Source organism: Fulmarus glacialis, unplaced genomic scaffold (genome assembly GCF_000690835.1).
Source record: "Fulmarus glacialis isolate BGI_N327 unplaced genomic scaffold, ASM69083v1 scaffold7103, whole genome shotgun sequence".
NCBI classification, from domain to species: domain Eukaryota; kingdom Metazoa; phylum Chordata; class Aves; order Procellariiformes; family Procellariidae; genus Fulmarus; species Fulmarus glacialis.
Genome location: NW_009204800.1, coordinates 1 through 22,483, shown reverse-complemented (window position 1 = coordinate 22,483; position 22,483 = coordinate 1). Strand labels below are relative to the sequence as shown.

The following is a 22,483-nucleotide window of genomic DNA, read 5'->3' as shown; positions in this document are numbered from 1 at the left end:
AGACCTTTAACCTCCTCTCCCCTTCATTACTTACAAATATCTATGTGACTACTTGTAAGTGTAGTACTAATAAATTTAAAAAAAAAAATTAAACGTAGGCTAGGCTGACTCTCTGTTTCAACCAAATAAAGTACTAGGGCCAATGTACTTCTATAAAGCCCCTCTGAAAAGGACCAGACTAGGGAGGCACAGTTTTTTGGCAAGCGGCATAAATTTGCAAGGAAATGGTGCTTCTGGAAGGATGTACAGCATTAGAATTGGCAAGTGCTGTGCATACTGGCACACTACAACTTCTGTCAAAAACCAGCAAATCTTTAAACACTAGCTGATCGGGGATTGTCAGGGCTATCTTGTCTAGCTTGAGCAGACCTGGCAGCGCTTAACACAGACTAGTGTCTGAGTTAAAGACCTTCTGCTTTGTGATGCCTTTCTGAATAGCTTATTCAGCTGGAAAACACAGTGAACAAAGGAGCTGGAAATATTTTGTCAAGTTGGTGATCTCACAGTCCAGAGAGCCAGCTACCAATTATAAAGACTTCTATTGTATAACACAAGAGCTAGTGTATAGAAAACTCCAGATCTTACTCTATCTCTTTCTTTATTAGCTTCTGCATAATTATTTTTGCCTAAAGGATGGTGTGAATGTGGCTGTGGGGTGTGTTCTCAGTAATTAACTACATTTTTCTAATAGACTAGGTTGAATAGCAAAATGGGGTAATTTTTTTTTAACTTGATTTCTGACTTGTGGGGATTAGGAGGGAGGGAAGGCTACAGAATTCACAGTGATTAAGTTTTTACAACTAAGTGTAGCAAACAAATAGTATTGTTTCTATGGAGAGTGGGAGGAGGGAAAAGTGCCCCCCCCCAGTTAATTTAGTAGAGATGTTGGCAGGAAGCAACGTATGATTTCTAAAGCATTAGACTAACCGCGATGTATAGTGGTTATATAGTGGTCTCAAAATATATAGTGGTCTCAAAAATAGACACAGCAACAGCAAACCCAGTGAAAGGAATTATCATTATTACAAATCAATTTTTTTATTTCTATTTTGCTATTTGTTTTCATCTAGGCTTTACAGTGAGATTCTGTATCTTAAGTATGACTTCTTTCTCCCGCAGGTTGGAAAAGAAACTGTGCAGACAACAGAAGACCAGATCTTGAAAAGGGATATGCCACCAGCATTTATCAAGTAAACTCATTTTATTGTAAATCTTCTATTGTAGGTACAGGAAACCTGTTCCAATGATAATCATTGTAACTCATTTCTGCTGTACAAACTAGAAAATACTCTTACGTTTGAATAGCTCTTTGGGGTCTTGAGGCTGACCTTTGTCAGGAGCGACCTTTCTGCCAACAGTGACTTTTCCTGTTACACTCTCTATATACGGGTACATATCTAGGATATTTCTTCCTTACTTGTGTGCTGTTGTAGTTTTGCCGAACAGTGTCAGAGATAACATGGTGTTCTCAAATCTCTTCTATTAATTTGGTTGGTGGAAAAGCGTGAATTTGTCAGTATAGGCAGCTGATGCATGATCTAATTGCCTGGAAATCTAAGACATTTGAAGAGCAGTGACTGACACTCTTAATTTGTGGCTCAGTGTCAAGTATAACTGACTTTCTCTTTCTGCTGCCTTAAGTCTTAAAAATCATATATCACTTCTTGTTGTGGAATTGCCAAGCTTCTTACTGTCAACTGACAAACTTTGACTTTGTGAAGTGGCTTTGCCCTACAACCTACTGAATGTAGTGACTGCTCTATTAGTGTTGTCTAATTTGTACAGAATGACTGAATATTTTACTGTATTCCCAAACACAAAACAGGCAGATAGTCAAAAAAAGAAAGCATTGAGGCAACTAAGCAAACACTAAAATGGAGAACAGAGATGATGTCTAAAGAGAAAATTTCTGTTAAGCAGTGAAAAAAGGACTTAGTTTGTTACATTGTACGTTGACAAAATGAATGATAAAAGAAATGCCTAGGATCAGATGGCATTAGTGTAAGAGTTCAAGAATGAAATAACTGAATTATTAGTGAAGTAAAGTTTCTTAACTTGAGACCACCCAGTATGTCAATCAAGGTGACGCTACTGCCTGAGAAACTTTCTAGGGGGATCTGGGGAACAGGAGGTCTATAGGTCTGACATACCTTTGGAGCAAATGACTGGAAATTCTATACTAGAGAAGAGAATTAACAGATCCCAAACACATACGATTTGCTTTGGGTGAATTGGCAGTGGAGGGAAATTCTGCCTTATAAATCTGTTGGTGTTCTTAGGAATATCACAAACAGGGATAAGGGTAATCCGGGTGATACAGTATATACCGATTTCTAAACTTTCTGGCAAAGTCTGAAGGCTTTTAAGAAAATGAAGTAGCCACAGGGTAATAAGAAAAGTTCTTGTATGGAAAAGAGAAAATTGAAAGTGAAAGGAAAAATTACGTGGTAAACCCTGACAATGGTGGGAGGTAATGAGTAGGGCTCTAGAGATTTCTGCTGGGATTGTGGTTTTCACCATGTTCACAAATGCCCTGGAAACCAGGATGAGCTATGAGTCGAAAGTACTTGCTGATGACCTCAAGTCTTACACAGGGTAGTGAGATTAATGGACGACTCTGAGAAATTATAGCAGGACCTTATTAAACTGAGTGACTTGATATTAAGTGTGGATGAAATTACTTTGAAAGATCTGAAATAATGCACATATGGGAGAGCAGCAGTTCTAGCTTCAGATTGGATGATTGACTCTGAACTGACCATTACCAATAGTGAGCAACATCTTGGAGCTGTGATATATTGGTAAGAACATCCATTATATGCTCAGTAGTGGTCAAACAGTAAACCAAATGCTAGGTTTATCAGTAAAGAATGAGAGACCAAAATTTCACTCTATATTTTTCTCCCACATCTTGAATACTGCATGCACTTGTGGTCCCTAAATTTTAGAAAGGCTGTAGTAGAACTGGAAAAAGCTCATAGAAGGACTTTGAAAACAATCAAAGGTATGGAATTGCTTCTGTATAAGGCAAAGCTAGGTAGGCTGGAACTCTTCAGCCTGGGAAAGGTGACAGAGGGGATTGGGGGCCTGACAAAGGTCTAAGGAAATATGAGTTACATGGAAAAGATGGAAACTTGCACTTCTCTTCCTGTGCAAGAACTTGATGGGGGCATTGCTTTAAGCTAGTAGTTTATAAACCAACAATAGGGAGAGCTTCTTTGTACAGCAAGTTATGTACTGTTAAAATTCTTTTTATAGGTTTGGAGGTTAATAGATAAGTACTTAGAGGAATCAAATAGACAAACTGCAGGAAATCCCAAGAACTGAAAATAGTTGGAGGATGGGAGAGCGCCCAGAGGAAGTATGACAAATGCTTATCCTGTTCTTAACCTTCCTTAGGCATCTAGTTGCAGCTACTTTTGGAGACAGGATACTGAGCTAAATGGGCCTTTGATACAATCCACTACAGTATTTATTGTGCTGTGTTGCTGGTGTGTGATCTTGTTTGGGTGTAGAGGGGTTTGATTTTTTTTTTTTTTTTGAGAGGAGTGTTTATGTATTGAAATGAGACCAAAACTTTTTTCTTGCTTCTGATGAGTTGTATACAAACATGTAATTTTGATTGTGCTCATTTTCTAGGATGTATAGAGTTTTTAGTTAATTTCCAGCTTCTTGTTCACCTAGACAAGTAAGGGATTAAGGAAAAGAGATTTACTTATACTGCAACCAGTCTTTGATCAACACTTAGCAGATTGTGGAGACTTAAGTAGTTAAATTACAGTATAAATGTGATAGAAGCACTGCTGAATAGTACCACGTTATGCTGGGTGCAAGAATTTTTCCTGCACCAATTCATGACTGCTTGAACCTGTGATATAATGAACAATGGGAAACAAAGCATCTGTCACAGTAATGAAACTTACTTCACATAGTACTTACTTACTATCCTAGATGCAGTAACATGAGTTAGGAATGTTAGTGGCCTTTATGAATGATAATCTATTGCATTTGTTGTTTTCTTGTTAATGTGGAGTTTATATCAAAATGAACTAGTACATGTTAACAGTTCCTTGTTAACACTATGGAGTGTATTGTCACTGATATCTGTGCTGTGGGGATAAGTGACAGTCACAAGTGAGCTGCCAAGGGAGTCTTACCTGTTCCTGCATTAAAGGGCAGGATTTGGATGCAGGAAGTGAAACAGATGAGGGTTGGTTTTTTCTTTCCTGAGAGGAGGGGGTTTTGCTTATAAAGGGTTAGTTCAGGATTTGGCATTCCTCTTTAAGGGAGTGCTCCAGTAGAATTGGTACTGGCACATGGATGATGGGATAAGGAGCAGTGCACGTGCGCTAGCACCACATTCCCTGTCTATATTTACGCCGTTTAAAAGGACCACCAGTCTTGAGGAAGTCACTCTTGGAGGATGGGAGAAGATTGTTTATTCTTTGCAAAGACTTGAGTTTTGGCTTGCCTGAGACTGGCATTGCGGGTTCATAATGAATATATGTGATGGTAATCTGTGAAGTTTTTCGGTAGGAGTGTGATTGTGCAGCAAAATAATTTGGCTGCTGAGAAGCTATTGTGCATCTCTTTGCTTGCTACTGACATAAACCAAATTGGAATTATTGACCTAGAGTTAAAAAATACTGTGTCTTTATCTTAATTGTCTTAATCACCAGGGAGTATGAGTAATGCATATAATTTACATCAGATGTTTTGCAATGTGTTCATATTACTTGTTATACTTCTCTTGTAAAGAAGGAAAAAGCTGTAATCTCTAGGCAAAGAATAGGGTAACACCTGATTTGTTTACACTGAGAAAAATATGTCTGCGTTTAACTTGCACACGCAAACTCATTTAACAAATTAAGCAGTAATGCTATTATATATTAACATTATTTTGGTAGCCAAGCTGGAGCTGCATTGCTGGTAACTGTATTAACAAATTAATGTTAATATAAAATACTTACTTTTTAATTTATATTTCTAGAACTGTAAGTAATCTAAACTGTAGTGAGTAAATGTACTACAACTTAAGTGATTAGAAATTGAAACAAGCATTATTCAAGCATCAAAGGCATTGTCTGGCATTTTTGGGCAGGCATCTCTGGGAAAGGCAGAGATCAATCCTAAAACCTAAAAACCAAAATGGTAGTTTAGCATAAGCTAAATTTTTTTCCTCACATTTCATAAAGAAGACACCAACGGGAATGAAGCTGATTGACTACCAAAAGTAATATGGTTGGAAATATCATGACCTGTGTCTTCTCCACAAAGAATTTGGCTGGAGTTAACATAGCTTTATTGTAGTCATGCCTCAAAAATAAATATACATTTTTTTATAAAGCTGCGTTTTTTTTAGGTTGCGATATAATACAGGGATTAGAAAATTCACCATAGCAACGAACTTCCATTAAAAACTTCTGAATTTTTTTAATTCTTGTGGTAGAACAAGCGGTTCATTGCAGTGAATATTTTTAGTGTGTGGTTTTTTTTTAAAATTAAGTTAATTGAATTTTTTCCCCCAATTCTAATATTTTGTTTCCTAGCATGTATGCTTTGCAGGGAATGGAGGGTGCCTGGTTTTTAAACACCACTCTGCTTTTTTGTACATAGTGCACACTCCTGAAGTCTTTCAAATGCATTCAGAAGTTTATACAAAATAGACGTCGTACAAGTAAAATGCAAGTTTACCTTTCGGAGGTTCAACTCTAAAAACTGTAAAAGAAAACTTTGAAGCTTTAGAAACTTTATTTTTGTTAATTGTGGTGACTTCTGGGGTAATACACATTCCTTTCTTTACAAATGAAAAAGCCAGCCTTGAGATAATCATTAGTATTAAACGGATGACCATGAAATTGAACTGTAGGAAATTAAGTATTTCTGAGCCTGTAGCTCTGACCTGGCTGAATAGGTGATTTGTTTAATCCCTTTCTTGGCACAGTTGAAAAGAATAAATTTGAGAAGCGAGCGTGGAAATCTAATTTAGTGAAGTCAGTTGACTTTGATAATATAACTAAGTACATTGCATAGTACTGAGCAGACCATTCCCACTTTCTGCCTTGAAGTCCTCCTGTATTTTCTTACTCAGTTATGAGTTACCACCATTTGATGTGCTGAGCAGATGTCTCACTAAAGAGCAGGTTATGATAGGGTCAGCTGGCCCAATTCGATCTACTCTAGGGAGCCATTAGCTGAAAACTTTACTTTCTGAAAAGAGTATGTCTTCCTGTAATGAGTGTCTTATTTCTAGTATAGTTAAATTTAGATGTAACCATTAAGTTCTGCTATTTGTGTTAACAAGGAATGTAGGAGAGAAAATGGGATAACTGTGCAACTTTCCAATAGTACTTAACTGAAAGTATGATAAAAGAGTGTGTCCAAGTGGTCAGTAGAAAATGGGCTATATGACAAGCATGAAAAAGTTGCGATAAGAGATAGTATTGCTGTAATAAAAGGGTTTAATGTTTGTTGGAACCTTGTGTAACTTGAATGAGCACATGGCACTCACAGGCATAGAACCCATACCACAGACTACAGTAACATTTCTGTCAAAGAAATGGGAGGAATGTCACAGTCAGTGTGTAGTCAATAACTACAGTCGTGAATAGCTTAGCTAACATGGAAGTGAAGTCTGAATTTTGTATTTCTCTAAACTGTCATGAACTAATTACAACAAGAGAACAAAACCGAAAGCTTTTCAATGTTCCAGTTCTTGATATATTAAAATTGTTGTTGTGTTAAATGGCTTGATGGAACCTAATTTCAGAGCTCATTTGCTTATTGTAGTACCTTCTGTGTTACTGTAATTACATATTGTAATATCTTGCAAAACTTCCTTTCTGTTTTTAAGTGTGGAATTGCAAGCTGCATTTGAAATTCATACCTTATCACTAAATCTTGTGGCTATTTAAAATGCTATTTCTGTCATGAGTGTTAACAGGCTGTGAAGAGCTGGACTACAGCTTCAACGAGCAGGGCACAGTGTCTTGGTTTTCTTAATACTACGTTCTTTTGTCTTAATGTGTAGCTGTCATTTAAGATTTATTAATAGCAGTTGCTTCTTGAATGACAATGCAAATACAAGGCTGATAAAGGTTAGCAATTACTTTGATTGTGAAGTCCTAAAAGAATAATTGTTTTGTTCCCTGCCCTGCGGTTTTAAGCACCACACAGCTGCTCGCTCACTCCCTCCCAGTGGGATGGGGGAGAGAATCAGAAGGGTGAAAGTGAGAAAACTCATGGGTTGAGATAAAGACAGTTTAAAAGGCAAAGCAAAAGCCGCGAACGCAAGCAAAGTAAAACAAGGAATTCATTTGCTGCTTCCCATCGGCAGGCAGGTGTTCAGCCATCCCCGGGAAAGCAGGGCTCCATCACATGTAACAGTTACTTGGGAAGACAAACGCCATGACTCTGAACGTCCCCCCTTTCCTCCTTCTTCCCCCAGCTTTATGTGCTGAACATGACGTCATATGGTATGGAATAGCCCTTTGGCCAGTTGGGGTCAGCTGACCCAGCCGTGTCCCCTCCCAACTTCTTGTGCACCCCCAGCCTGCTCGCTGGTGGGGTGGGGTGAGGAGCAGAAAAGGCCTTGACTCTGTGTAAGCACTGCTCAGCAGTAACGAAAACATCCCTGTGTTATCAACACTGTTTCCAGCACAAATCTGAAACACAGCCCCATACTAGCTACTACAAAGAAAATTAACTCTATCCCAGCCAAAACCAGCACAGAATGAAAGGTGTTTTGCCGTGTTGGGACCTCTCCTTAATGACACTGTAATGACTGCTGTACATGGAATACTTCAAACATTCCTTTTTTTTCCCTACACTGGAAGATTGCATGACTTCTGAAAAACTGTTGTACAGTCACTGGTTAATTTCTTGTTAAAATAAATACAATAAATACTCTCACTTTTCAAACTTTAAAGGTGTAGAATGAGTTTGCTTGCAGTGCTTTAAGTAGTAAAGTTAAAAACAAATCCAGCATTTTCTCAAGTCTGTTGTCATACAGACAGAAACTAACCAGCAAGTTTTGTCTGATGACTTTCTGCAGAGTGGAGAATGCCTGCACCAAACTTGTTCGGGCAGCCCAGATGCTGCAAGCAGATCCTTACTCAGTACCAGCTCGTGACTATCTAATTGATGGATCAAGAGGCATCCTTTCTGGAACGTCAGATTTACTTCTGACATTCGATGAAGCGGAGGTAGGAATCCCAACATGACTGACATAGGTATCTGCACAGTAGTATTACTAATTCAAATATCCACCTAACTGAATTAGCTAATCTAAACTATTGAGTAGATGAAGGTGTGTTTGATCGTTTTAGCTTGATTGGAAGCATATTTTGCATTCCTTTCTGTCAGAAGGAGCTTAGGCATGTTGCTCTGTTTTGTTAAGAGCATCTTTGTATGACATAATGTTTAGGCGTTGCCTGTGATTATTCCTCAAAAAGGCCAGATCCCATCAACCCTGTCTTACATCTTGCTGACGCTTTTCTGTATTCCCTTCACCATACCCATTACTGATCCTTATGTTCTCTGTATCCCTTCACTGAAAAGCCCTAGGCCACTTCCTAACATGTCTGTCTGACTCATTAGCTGTGGCAATTTAATTGCCTTGGGGCATGGGAGGTAATACAAATTTGGACTGTCTGGCTGGTTAGCCAGAAAATATGCTCTGATAGAGGTAACAGTTGCTACATTTTGGCTTCTTCACAAGCCAAAAGGCAGCTCAGCGGTGCTGTTTGTCCATCCTCAGATGGACAAAAAAAGCCGGAGTTGCAAGGAAACTTAAAAAGGAGGTTTTGAGTGTCTTATATTTGAAAATGTTTCTTTGTTACAAATCTTACTTACTCTTGTGATCATCTTTCTGGGAATGTGGAGTCTTCCTCGTTTCTAAATAGCAAATATCATGCTATTATAAGGAAAGGAAGCTCACACTGTTAGAAATGCTGATGTTAATTCTAAATTTTACCCGTGCAACAATCTGTTAATCTATGAAATTGTGTTATTCTTCCTGCTGTTCTGAGTAGTCTAACATGGCATCCTTGTCTTTCCTTTAATCAGCTCATGGTACTGTTAGCACATTCCTCTGAAATGAGAACACTATGGGATTTCTCTGTGGCACTTGTGATTACATTATTTTAAGTGTTTTTTAATAGATACTACGAAGTGTTATAGGACAGAATTGCAAGGAAGTTAATAGCTTTTAATCTTCCTGCTTCCAGTGTTTGGGAAATGAGTTGACTTCTGTGGAGTTAATGCTTCATTGAACTAGTCTCTGACAACTGCATGTTAACCAAAAAGAAAAATATTAGTCTGGAATGATTGACTTTTCACAAATACAAAACTTGGCATGTCTTTATCCTATGTTTCAAGATAAACTAACATTGGGACAAAACTGAAATGACTTTTAGAGGAAACTATGATCTATTCTGGGGACTGAACACTGCCTGTGGTTGATACGAATTAAATGTTAATTAACTCATTCTTCAATGAGAATTGTTTGTGGTGGTGTCAGAAATAATGTGGTTCAGGAGGTTAGAAGATTAACTGACAGAGAACTCTGTTTTGGAATCAAGTATGAACTGAAAAAGTTAAGCTGAGGCAGATGTCCAGAGGTAAATAAAGTACAGTCTTCATAGATTTTTCTGGAAAGCTTAAGATGTTGGATCTACCTTTCCCACTGGAATGCTGGATAATGCTTTATCCATATGCAAAGCTGTATAGTGAATAATATTTCTTCTGAAAGCTTGGAGTCTGCTTTCTATGTAGTTTTGCTTTGTGATTAAAGTTAAATTTTTTTTTTTTGATGAAATTGCAATGAAAAACTTCGAGCATGCCAGCATACTTAAATGCACTTCTTTATAACCTATTTTCTCAATGCTATCCTTCATTTATTGTACAACGTGAAAACACTGGAAGTAGGATTTTGCATTTCTGAGTAGTGGAATGCTGATTAAATATTGTCTTTGTCAATACAGCACTCTTCAGTAATGGCATTGTGGGTAACTTAATCAGTATCCCAGACCTTTGTGATTGCCCATACGTCATGTTAGCAAATGCTATACCTATTCTGTTCTAATAATAGGCTTGCATTTCTAATTCAAGTGTAACTTAGCTTCATCTAATAAATGATGTTCCTTTTTTAGGTCCGTAAAATCATCCGTGTCTGCAAAGGAATATTGGAATATCTGACTGTGGCGGAAGTAGTAGAGACTATGGAGGATTTGGTGACATACACAAAGAATCTAGGGCCAGGTTTGATTTGCTACAGCCTATCATAAACATACTAAGTATAGCCTTTTCCATTACCTTTTTTTCCCCCCAGCACCTTCCTCACCCAAATTTCGAGTGTTTGGAAAATGATAAAGCAGTTGCTTTGAAAGTGTCTGTTGGAAAGAGTTTTAAACTAGAGGGTGAATGATGACTATTTTCTGATTCACATTCTCTCTTAAGAATGCAGAAGAGTCAAGATTTTGGTAAATTATATGTACTACACAGATGATATGTACTGTGCTTTTCCTACGCTGTATTATATGAGGGAGGTAAGCATGCATTAGTAAGCGTAAAACAAAAAAATTGAAAAAGCTGTGTAATTAAGCACTCACAGCTATAAAGTCCGTTAAGCTGATAAAATATCCGTACTAACTGAGATGGTTAGGCCTAGTAGGAATTTCTTGGAGTAGTATAAACTACATATCATATGTTAACGTCTTAATGAGGTTGCAGAAATAGCTGACTTGCAGTATAATACAAAAGCACAGTTGTTACAAAAATTCTTTTTGTTCATTATTTGATGCTCCTTCACTACTTGTTACTTCACCGTGTTAACTCACACTTTCACAGGTGGAAGCAGGCTATTGATAAGTGAAGCACTAGGTTGCTATAGAGGAAACCTACCATTAATCTCTATCATCTACTACTCCAAATGCTTTAGTTTCAGCAAGCATAAAGTAGTTTAGGTACTTAACAAAAGCATTCTATAAAATCTAGATGTTGTGGTTGTAACGTAGGTAGACATTGGAATTAAAGTTACACTGAACTAAACAATGCTTATATAAACAGAGTAGGAATTCTAGTTGTTACTTTATATATATAAATAAGAATACATATGTAGCGTAAGAATAAGTAGCTCATAAATGGAATGACTATCAGCTCTCATGTCGCAGAGCATGTTTGTAGATTATCCTGGTTTTATTTAACATGTGTATACTTTACCCTGTTTCTGGATGTGAAAAACTTGTAAGTTCCATATGAAGGTATAATATTCTCTAAACTTTTTTTATGTCCCGTGAGAAGTTACCTTCAACTAAATAGACTTTGCCTCATTTTTGAACAGGAAAAGAAGAAGCAAAAAGGGCTATCTTCTCTTTCCATGAAACTTGTTCTTTTACGTAGTATACAATTTTAGTTTCTCTGTGGTCATTGTCTTCCATGTCTTTAAAATGGAAGTTTCCCCAAACTTTAGTTTACTCTATTTGGCTCAGTCGCAAGCATTTGGGACTTTTCATAGAACCTCACAGACATAATTTGCTGTTACATGTGTATGATAGAGGTAGGTGTTGGGCAAGTGTCTTAATTTCTTAGAAGTGAGATGTAGGCTTGTACCTTTATTGCAAATAATATTCTCTAAACTCATGCTGTTCTGAATAAATAGCTAATCTTGTGCTGCTGGCATGCTCTAGAAGCACTGTCTTTGCCTGAACTAAATGCTGCTCAACACTCACAACCCATGCCCACCAAACTTTTTATGCCTGTAGTTCTTGTTCCCTTCAGCTCTATCAATTGGGCATCTGAACTTAACTGTTAACGTGAGCGCTATATAAATAACAGGAATAGGAGCATGTACACTTAAAATCAACAAAGTGCTTATAGGTTTTATGTTGGAAGTAGAGAGGAGAACATGATTACCTATTTGGGCTTTTGTCATTTGAAAGGAAAGGTGGTTCTGCACAACTTACCCCTCTATGCTGTCAATGTGGGAATTCTACTACTTTTTAGTGTTGCAAGTAAAGCTCATTTAACCTTTTTGTTTTATTAAGATGCCTAAGATGCTAACCAGCAGAAAAGGAATTCAGCCAGAGAGTATACAACTTTCTTCCAGTTTTGCCCCCCTGTAGGATGGGACCACAACAGCACCAATTTAAATCAGCTTAAATTTTTATGAAGTTGCGTCTAAAATTTCCACATGTGCTGTGTGGTAAACCTCACAAGTCTTAGCTATTGAAAATAGATTTACTCTAGAATAAATTTAATTCTTTCCACACTTCTAGAGCACTGAAATATTTCTAGCAGAACTGAAGTATAAATAGATCCAATTCTTGAACTCTGGTAGAACCTCAAGGTAAACAAACAAACAAAACTGTGATGTTTCCTTTTTCTGCCATTCACAATTAAGGCTTTGATCAAGTCTTAACAGAAAAGGAGAAAAACCCTGTAAATTAGCTTCCAGATTTCATGAGGTGACTTCATCTCCTAAATGAGTCATTTCAGGTATTTTCGTATTTTACTGCTGGGATTTTAAATCAAGAATTTTGAGGATTCCATTCTACTTTGCATAGTGACTAGGTTTTGAATCAGTGGCTTCTCTGAAGCATCTGGAATGTGTTTTAAGTAACAGCTGCTAATATAAAAATTAAGTTTTAAACTTCAATACAGTTGTCATAACTTGTTACACTTTGTTCTTGTTTAGAAAGCTCAACTGTTGCAAATTAGACTTAGTATTACATTTCTTTATTTATGACAATGTTCAATTGCTTTAATCTTTAGGAATGACAAAGATGGCCAAAATGATTGATGAAAGACAACAGGAATTAACTCATCAGGAACATAGGGTTATGCTGGTAAACTCCATGAATACCGTGAAGGAGCTATTGCCTGTACTTATTTCAGGTATTTTTGGCTTTAATTTTTAATATCACTCTGAATTGCTGTCTATTTTGAGCTAGAGTTCCAATGGCTTGTGTTTAAAAATAACAGCCTTGACATTGCTTCTGTACTGACTGCAAATAACTGTGCTTCTTGTATTAAAACTACAATCTCTTTGAGATAAAATGGTCCATGCAAAATAAAATGTACTACCTCTGTATTAATGCAATAGGAGGTCACCTTGAGCATTGATTGTGTCTTGCATGTACCTTTTTCTAATCTTTGGTATTTTCACAGCTATGAAGATTTTCGTAACCACGAAAAATTCTAAAAGCCAGGGAATAGAAGAGGCATTGAAAAATCGCAATTTCACAGTAGAGAAAATGAGTGCTGAGATAAATGAAATAATCCGTGTATTACAACTCACTTCCTGGGATGAAGATGCCTGGGCAAGCAAGGTATGTTTCACACCTACATTTGTATATAGAAGTCTAATTTTTATTTACGGTGTTGTACACTGTATAAACTTGTGTTTTTGAGACTGTTGAAATGTGTATTTGTGCATCAGTTTTGTAACACTTCGTAATTGCATTGTATAATCTCTTCAAGGTCAAAGAACATCTTCAAAGGTGATTGTATTAATGTATCTTTCAAAATTAACTTTCTCTCAATAAGTTAAAGGAGTGTGGCATTTGAAAGTGGCTCAGTGGCTACATAATCATGTTTGACAGAGGATAGTTAGGTAAAAAGCTATCGTTTTATACATTAAACTGGTTTTGTAGCTAGGCATTCATAAGTGAGATTACCTGAGATTTTTCTCCTAGGTATTACTAGAAAAGATAGGTTGCTGTCATATTGCTTGTGCAAAAGGCCTGAAGTTGAGAAGATATAGTCAATTTTTGGAGATCTCTCCTTGAACACTTCCTCCTTTTCCCCCTGCCCCATTTTTAGTCTGGACGTGGGAGTAAATTTCAAGTGTTTGCCTTGTCTCAAAGAAATACATGTTAGATTCAACAGCCTTTCTGGATAAGTATGATGTCTGTGAAGCTGGCATATAGACAAGTATTGGTTCCTTACAACTCAGTGTTAAGCTGTGCAAGTGACTGCAACCACTTACCTGGCATTAAGTGGTGCTCTTAAGTGATACCCACTGAAGATCCTGAAATGTCTAGCAGACCGTAAAGCAGGTCTGACAGACAGAATCATAAAAGCGTTGTTGTGGGCTTACAAATAAATGTAATTGCATAACTGAAACTCCTGCCAATTTTTTTGAGTACCTTGAGGTAAATTGCTGAAGGGATTTTTTTAAGGGTTAGTGCTATAAGCAACAAGTAACTGTAAATATATTTAAAGAAAATACTGAGACCTCAAGCCAGACTTATTAACAAATGAAATCTTGCAGAAAATCTAACATTGATGTAATCTAGCCATTAAAATCACTTTGGCCTATATTGTTTGGCACTTGACCCTTAGTTTGCCTTTTGAGTTATTTTGTCACTATCACTTTCTTATTATGACTACTTCATGCATCTTTGTTTTTGTTCTCCTGTTTCTTACCCTTTTCTCACCTTTAGAAGGTAAGCTTTCTTCCACACCCTACACCTCTACCTTGTACTAAAACCAAAAAAGCATGTATGTGGGATTTTGTGCTGTGTGCAGACTGTGTGCTGTGCAACTTTTTATTTCTGTGCCAGCTGTGACACCATACTTATGTATATACACACGGATGTTTTAAAAGGATCTTAATAGCTCTGTCTAGCTACATGTAGAATTGGCTGTCACTAAGAGAATGGTAATTGCAAGTTGAACTGCATTAAGACTGTCTTCTGAGTCTGATTAGAGTTAGCCCAAAATTTTAGAGCACATTCTTGCTGAATGTTTTTGTGTTAATTCATGTTACTAGTCCCTGTAGCTACAAATAAAGGGTCCAGTCATGCAGGAACAAGCTTTCTGCATGCCCAGAAAGCTTTATTAAATCAGAAATTTTGTCCATTCCATAGTATTTCACCAGCAGCCTTCCTTCAGTTCAAATGGTTTGTGTTCTTCAGGTCTTGGCCCAAAACTTCAATTTTGTATATGCATTTTTTCAGTTTAATTTTATTTTTGGATTTAAGCGTTCCTGTATTTTACAAAATACAAATACAGTTTTGTTTTATTTTACACAACAAATTTGGAAATTTTCATAGTAAAAAAAAAATGACTGTTGCAAAAAGTTGGCAATTTAGCCATAGGAAATTCTTACTTCTCTTACTAGTGAGCCAGATTAATAAAGGATTTTGTTAAGAAAATAGTTGGCGTATTAGCAGTATTTCCCAATGGAAAATATTGGTCATTATGCGTAATGCATAAATATGTTGTATGGACTAGGATAATCAAAGTATCATTCTGTTCTGAGTTGAGAACTACTTAATTGTATTTTGTTTTTTGAAATAAGGTATGCTGACAATTTCGAACTGTAGCACTGGCCATTTACCAAACACTTATGACAAAGAATTTGAGTTGAAAAATGCAGTGGGATGAAGCAGCAGGAACTAGTTTGCTAATGGCCGCGTATTACAGACCTTTTCCTGTGTTTGCATATATATCTAACAGTTGACTTACTCATTATTTTTCTGGGAAGGAGAGGGAGGAGCTCTTTAATTCTGTTTGAGGTTACTGTTGCATGCATTTTGTGCCTGGTGGTCAAGGGAAAAGATATTTTCCTCATGCTTTTCTGGAGCAAAGTAAGGTGTATTTGGAGATGCACAGCCTTGAATTTTAACCTGTGTAGTACATGCTCCTGTTGATGTTGGAGTTTATTTTATATTTATTATTCTATCTTGAATTGTTTATACATCGAAGTGTCACAAAATCTACCTAGAGATAGTGGAGAATGAACAAGTATATGGAACCAGAGTTGTAGGCTTTTTTGTAAACTATTTTGTTGGTCTTTCTAGACTCTGAAATGCACATTACTGTTACTGGATTGCAATGATCTCTGCTTGCACCAACGCTGGATTTTTTAAAATAGTATGCTGATTTGTAATTGAAATACCGAGCAAATACTGATCTCTAACAAAATCTTGGGAGGGAGGGGGATCCTGTATTTATTTCTTCCATTCAGTGCTTTGTACCTTTTTTCCTTGAACTTTTCATTTTACACAGGGGTTTAGCTTTCTCTTGTATATTCTTAGTGTTTGTTTTTAAATAAACTTGAAGTAATACTCAATTCAAACATCTTCCATTTCCATGGAAATGGAGGGAGTTAAAAGTTGTAGGAAGCTGAGACGTATCTAGTAACTTGCAGGATTGAACCCTTGATGGTGACTAAGCTGTCTGTTCTGCCAGAAGGCTGGCTTTGCCTATTTCCTTCAACATTGCCTTCTTTGGTAATGAAATGCAGATATCACTAGACTAGATCACTTTATTGAGTCAGAGGTTAGTGATCATGTAGGATTTATTTTGCTCCTTTTCAAAGCAGTGCCAATACCAGCTGCTCCATGAATAATCTCAAAATTCTTGGTAGTGGCAGAAGTGATACATAAAGGTATCTTGAGTAAGTGCTCATTTGCTTTAGGAACTGATTTTCAAAAAGCCAACTTGCTCCTTTTCCTTCAGACAATGTTGCCCTGGTCGTTTAACTTGATTAACATAAGTTGTTTATGTCCTCTGAAAAGGTAATAGTGCTGCTTTTGTTAATGAAATTCCTTTTGCCAACAGGGGAACTCTGGGGAAAGGAGGGAAAGAATCCTTTTTTGCTGATGAAACTATGCTATATGAAACTTTTTTGCAGGATAGCTGTAGGATTTTTTCTTTTCTTGCTTGCAACTGATATTCTGCTGGCAAATCCCAAAGAGTAAGATTTTAAACATATTTAGCTGTTTAGGAAGGAACAAGGCATTTAAACAGCTCCAGAAATCAGGAATATCAAGACATTTTCAAGCAGTAAGACCTTCAGCAAGTTGCTTTGTTTTGTTTAAATTGAGTATTTCTACCTTTGTCTTCCTGCTTAATAGCCTGAATTGGTGGCAAAGTCCAGACATTTCAGGATTGCTACACCTTTGTGGCTTGCCACGTATCTGACACCAGACACAACTGTGGCAGAAACAAAAGCGCAGTACCAACAAACCTAGTTAAGGATAAGTTCTAATTTCCTATTTAAAAATTACTTGTCTCATTGCAATGAAAACTCCTTACCAGTCTAAAGCTAAGAGGGATTCCTTGCCGTGGCAGTTTGAGCTGTGAAGATGTGAAATCTGTGCTTTAAGAGCAGTTGTCCTGGAACACTTCGACTGCTACACTAGGATTTAAATAGGAAAAGGGGACAGTATTTTGCAAACATGAGTGCAGAGCCACGCAGGATAGCAAGATTTACTCTGCAGAGCCATCCAGTTATACAGCCTTCATATCATAGACAGATGGATCCTATTATTGCTTGGGTAGTGCTAGCAATTACAAAATCATGAGTGTAAAAGCTAAAATACCCTTGATTTTGTCCCCTGATATAAGACTTTAGATTCAGAGGCTTTTATATAGTTTTGCTGAAACTGCAACTCTGCAGGCAGCTGAGAACACAAAAGCCTGTGTTAGTAAAAAGGGAGGGGCAAAGACAGTTTTCCCAACACTTTCCTTTCCTCAGCCATCCCACACCTATCATCTCATCAACACACTAAGCAACATCTGTTGCCTTTTTAATAATTCAGTTAGTTCTTTGTTTCAAATTATTTCTGGGTAGACAGGCCTGCAGTAGACCTTGATTCCAAACTAAAGTAGCTTCAGTCCGTTTATAAAACAGAAAACTGTAACACCTACCTTCACAGCTAGTAAGGTTTTTATATACATTTGAATACTTCAGTGATTATTTACTTGTCTCTTGTCATATAGTAAATGCACAATTCTAAAGCTATAGAGAAGATGACTTTTAAAAGAATGTGCCCACCTCCTACCCCTAGCTGCATATCTTACCCTTTTGAAGTTTTTTCAGACAGGTCCTGACCTAAGCTCTGAGATCCAGTTTCTAGATTTGAGAACCGACCTTCCAGGTGAAAATGATCTGCTTTTGGTGCTGTCTCTCAGGCTGTGATTCAAGAGCCCTTAAAAATATGCAGCAGAGTGTTGCATGACCATTTGGAAAGTTGGTTGCTGAATTATATTATAGCACCTTATCAGCAGCTGACAGACCAACATGCCTGAATAAAAATGGCTTAAATACCAAAATGTTTACAGTGGTGTATCTTTGAGACTAAGCACACAGAATGAACAACTCCACAAAAATATAGCAGTTCTTTAGTGTTGTCAGGATATCACACAGTGTACCAGGTACTGATTGTTGATGCTATTAAGCTCTTCTTCATAAGAGTTGGACATGGACAGTCCAATTCAGTTAATAGTGTGAGAGCCAGGCTTCTTTTCATCATCTGTGTAGTAATCATGGGATGTTAGATGCATTTCAAATTACTTCCATGACATATGTGGTAAAAAGCTATTTTGGCTTTTTCCCAACTTCTACTTAAGGTACTTGTTACTCTTTTCACTGTCTTTCCATTTGTACAAGATAGAAAACTTCTGCCCTCTAGTGGAGAGATGACACATGAACAATTAACAGAGTATGCAAAGAAATGAGAACTGGATGGTTTTATCTCCTCTAGTCAAAGAGAAGTTGAATAATAGTCAAAGAAGCAGCTTCTCTGATGCTCCTGGTAGAGAAGTTCCATGTTTAAAACCACATGTGAATACATTTATTTGTCTCCAGAGACATTAAACTCCATATTTGAGAATTCCAGGAATTAGCTAGCAGTCTATTTTTCTGCATATAGTAGCTGTTTGACTTTAAGCAGCAGAGCAGGTGAAAAATGCAGGTGTGCAACCTCTTGCACAGAAGTAAGTAGTAAAATTCACTGGCCAGTTTCCATTTTTGAAAAGTTTACTCTGATCTCATTTTACAACTTTTCTACGTGCCCTGATGTACATTAAGGAAAAAAATGGAACTAACTCCAAGATGTGTGCTTATTAGAGCTCTGATTTTAGAAATTAAAACACTAGTAAATAAAGGAATAGAAAAATCACTAAAATTGCATGCATATTTTCTGCATTTTGAGTGAAATGAAAATGTCTGTCTTAATTGGAAAGAAGTGATTATGACCTGCTAGTTTGAAAATGGGTTTTGAGCTGCTTATATGGGTGTGTTTCTGTAAGTAGACTGTGCTTTGTAGAACTTCTGTCTGCTTTGGCTGTGTGGGCTATTTGTGCTTTGATTATTTTGAGAATCATTTTGGTGGTTTCTCTTTTGTAAAGGACACTGAAGCCATGAAAAGAGCTTTAGCCTTAATAGATTCAAAGATGAACCAGGCAAAAGGTTGGCTGAGAGATCCAAATGCACCTCCAGGTAATATTAAAAAAAATAATAGCACAAAGTATTTTGATTTTTTAAAGGTCTGAATAATTCTGTTGTGTAAGACAAAATTGCCTTTAAGCATTAATAACCCATATGTAGTGGATCATTCAGAAGGAGCCTGTATTTACTCCTTTCTTCAGATACTAGAGATTGAACAAGTTGTGTCTAATGACCTGGAAAGCTTTGCTGTTTTTCAATTGTCTAAATAATATACTCTGTATAACATACATGGTTTTTCTTTGCATTCCATTAGTAAAAACAAAAACCCATAAATTGCATTGAACAGTATTTAACTACAGTGGTTGCTAATACTTAAAATCCCTCCTTCTGTATTTTCAAATTTGTATAAATTTAGATTTGCCTAACAATAATCTTTAAGTGTTTATCTTTCAGTCTTGACATAAAATTTTTAACGTGAAAATCTGCCATAAATACTGTTAACTACAGTCACCTTTACTTATATAAAGGTCTTGCCATTGTATGCATCTTTAAAGCAAATAAAACTGCATAGAGGCCTGTTCCATTTGGACTTTGAAAGACCTTATCTGAAAGACTTCCTCTGAAATCGAAGCCGAAATAACACAGTTGTAGAAGTTGGAAGTGAATGTTGTTATCTGGGGAGCTGCTGCTTATACTACTTCTGACCTCATTCCCCTTGCCACAATCAATTCCAGAAACCTCAAAGTTATTTTAAAAGCCTTCTGTCATTGACACTGACAATTAATGAAGTAAACTATTAAAAATTCAGTAGCTAAGGACAAATGCAAAGATAATTGTAGAACTTACTGCAAATCAGATTTTACTGGGTGTGTTACTTAGAAATAACCTCATAATATGTTTGTCATTTGAGGGTTCCTTATGGTAGGACGACTTTGAGCCAATTTCATTATTATAATTTCATGGAGGAACCAGTACTTTATGGATACTGGCACCTCCACTATCCATAATGCTGGAGGATGGACTCAGGGTGGGTTGCAAGTAAAACGGATGTTGTTCTTGCATCTTCTTTAGCCAAAATCAAGTCAGATTTGCAACTGGCTGAAGTTAAGGCTACATGAATCTTCCTTCTTAGCCTGAATTACAGATTCTATAAATGAAGTATTTATAGAAATTAAGCTATCGTAACAGAATGATTAAATGACTTGAAATACATGGCACGTGATGCACATTAAGGCTATGCTATATTGTTTCAGAAATACTGTCCCATTATAATTACCACATTTGATGTATATCTCATAGTTTTTGATAAATGTTTTTTCATGGCTGAACCTAGTGCAGTTAATGTGGTGGGACATGATGATACTAGCGGTTTACTCATACATGTCAAGGAATGTCTTGTTTGTTTTACTAACTGACTCTGCATCTTAGGGGATGCTGGTGAGCAAGCAATAAGGCAGATCCTTGATGAAGCTGGAAAAGCAGGAGAACTGTGTGCAGGCAAAGAACGCAGAGAGATTCTGGGAACATGCAAGACGCTGGGCCAGATGACTGATCAACTGGCTGACCTCAGAGCTAGGTAAATCTATTACTTTTTATGGACAATTTTCAGTACTGTTAGAACAGATTTTCTGAACTTGCAGTTGTGTCACTTCCTAACCTGTAGGAGAGCAGGCCAGTACCTGTATTTTGCCTTTTTTGCTTCAATCTCTTCTGATAAGAATAATATGTTTTAATAAGTGGAGTCTTTAGTTATGTAACATGATGAGCAAAATTGCACAAGTAGAGCATCTCAGCAGCATGCTTGTCATCTTTCCACTTACTATGGTCTTTAAGTTAGTAGTTTGAGAAAGTTAACATGCTCAAAAAGCTTTCCAGTAGTCAGGTTATTTTGGAATGGAGTATGAGATTTCTTATGCAAAACTAACATTCTGAGGCCTATGTATTTGAAGTAATCTTTCTATCCAACTTCTAACTCCTAAGCATTTGAATGAACAGAGGTAGCGCTGCAAATTGTTTTCTACAGTCCTGTAAATTTGTATTGCTAGCATCCTTTTCACCATTTTAAGAAGTCTTACCAATAGCCTGTAACCTTTAATCCACTTTGTCATCATGACTGAGGCAACTAAGACATCTTATTTTCACTTACAGACTTGCTGTCCTCACTTAGGTATGGCGAGACGTAACTCCTGCAGGTTCTGACTGACTTGCAGCAATATGTAAATGAGGAGATACCCAGGCCTTGCCCTGGGTACTTTAATGGAATTGTATCCTCAAGTAGTATTACTTTGTGACACTTAGAAAAATGTTCATTCTTCTGAGGATGCTAAATGTCAAATTCTGGAAAGGGGAAAATATGCTCTTAGTTTTAAACATTTCTTGTTGTGGTGTTCCTCCTGAAGTTATTTTTGTTTTCCCAGGAAAAAAAGATCTGATTAAATACTGTATCTCTTGCAATAGTTGCTGGGAATGCTCATAAACAGTTTTTGTTACCTCTTCTTTAGAAAAAGCTTTGTTCAGTCCTGAGCTGAATCTGTGATGTTCTTTTTGTCTTGGGCAGAGGACAGGGTGCTACACCCATGGCTATGCAGAAAGCGCAGCAGGTCTCACAAGGTCTGGATTTGCTCACTGCAAAAGTGGAGAATGCAGCCCGCAAATTGGAGGCCATGACAAACTCTAAGCAGGCAATTGCTAAGAAGATTGATGCTGCTCAGGTACCACTGATGATTTCATAAATACTTCAGAACATGATTACATTACTGCTGTTAGAGCTGTTATACTGAACTATCATGGTTGTTTCCAAACACAACACAGTTACTTGTAGGAAGAACGTATAGGGGATACTTGCTTTTACACATAAAAATCTTTAAACTCAGTAATTTACAGGGTGCTGTGAGTTTTGCTAGAGCTTATGACTTTTTTTTTCGTAATTTTTTTAACATTACTAAAAATTTCAAGGTTGTGAAATTAAAATGAGGAAACACCCTAAATTTGGACATAAACTGATCTTATCAAAGAAAAAAGTAGAGGAGTTTCAGACTGCACAGATTTACCTGTGAGTAAAACCAGAGCCCTTTCCTTGGGCTCTGCTTTAGGAGTGGAGTTCAGGATTTAAAACTTCATGTTCATGACAAAAGCAAAACAATGTTAATGAAACTTTTTCTTTTAGTTGATGCTTTATTTTTGTAGCTGTTAAAATCTCCCTCAATGGTCAGCCTATTACCCAGTGATGATGATGGCCATCAAATAATGAACCTCGATATATACCTTATCTAAATGTGTTATGTGTATATAATTATATAT

General features: G+C 36.9%; 1 protein-coding gene across 1 annotated transcript; it reads left to right on the top strand.

Moving 5' to 3' along the window:
* Nucleotides 1-1,119: 1,119 nt before the first annotated feature.
* On the top strand, nucleotides 1,120-21,894 carry LOC104074844 (vinculin; the record flags this gene model as incomplete). The annotated part of the gene is made up of 8 exons (XM_009575119.1): nucleotides 1,120-1,190; nucleotides 8,054-8,204; nucleotides 10,152-10,260; nucleotides 12,772-12,894; nucleotides 13,168-13,328; nucleotides 19,144-19,234; nucleotides 20,612-20,759; nucleotides 21,741-21,894. Coding segments are annotated over 8 exons (1,008 nt in total), but the record flags the coding sequence as incomplete, so codon positions are not given.
* Between the last annotated feature and the right edge of the window lie 589 nt (nucleotides 21,895-22,483).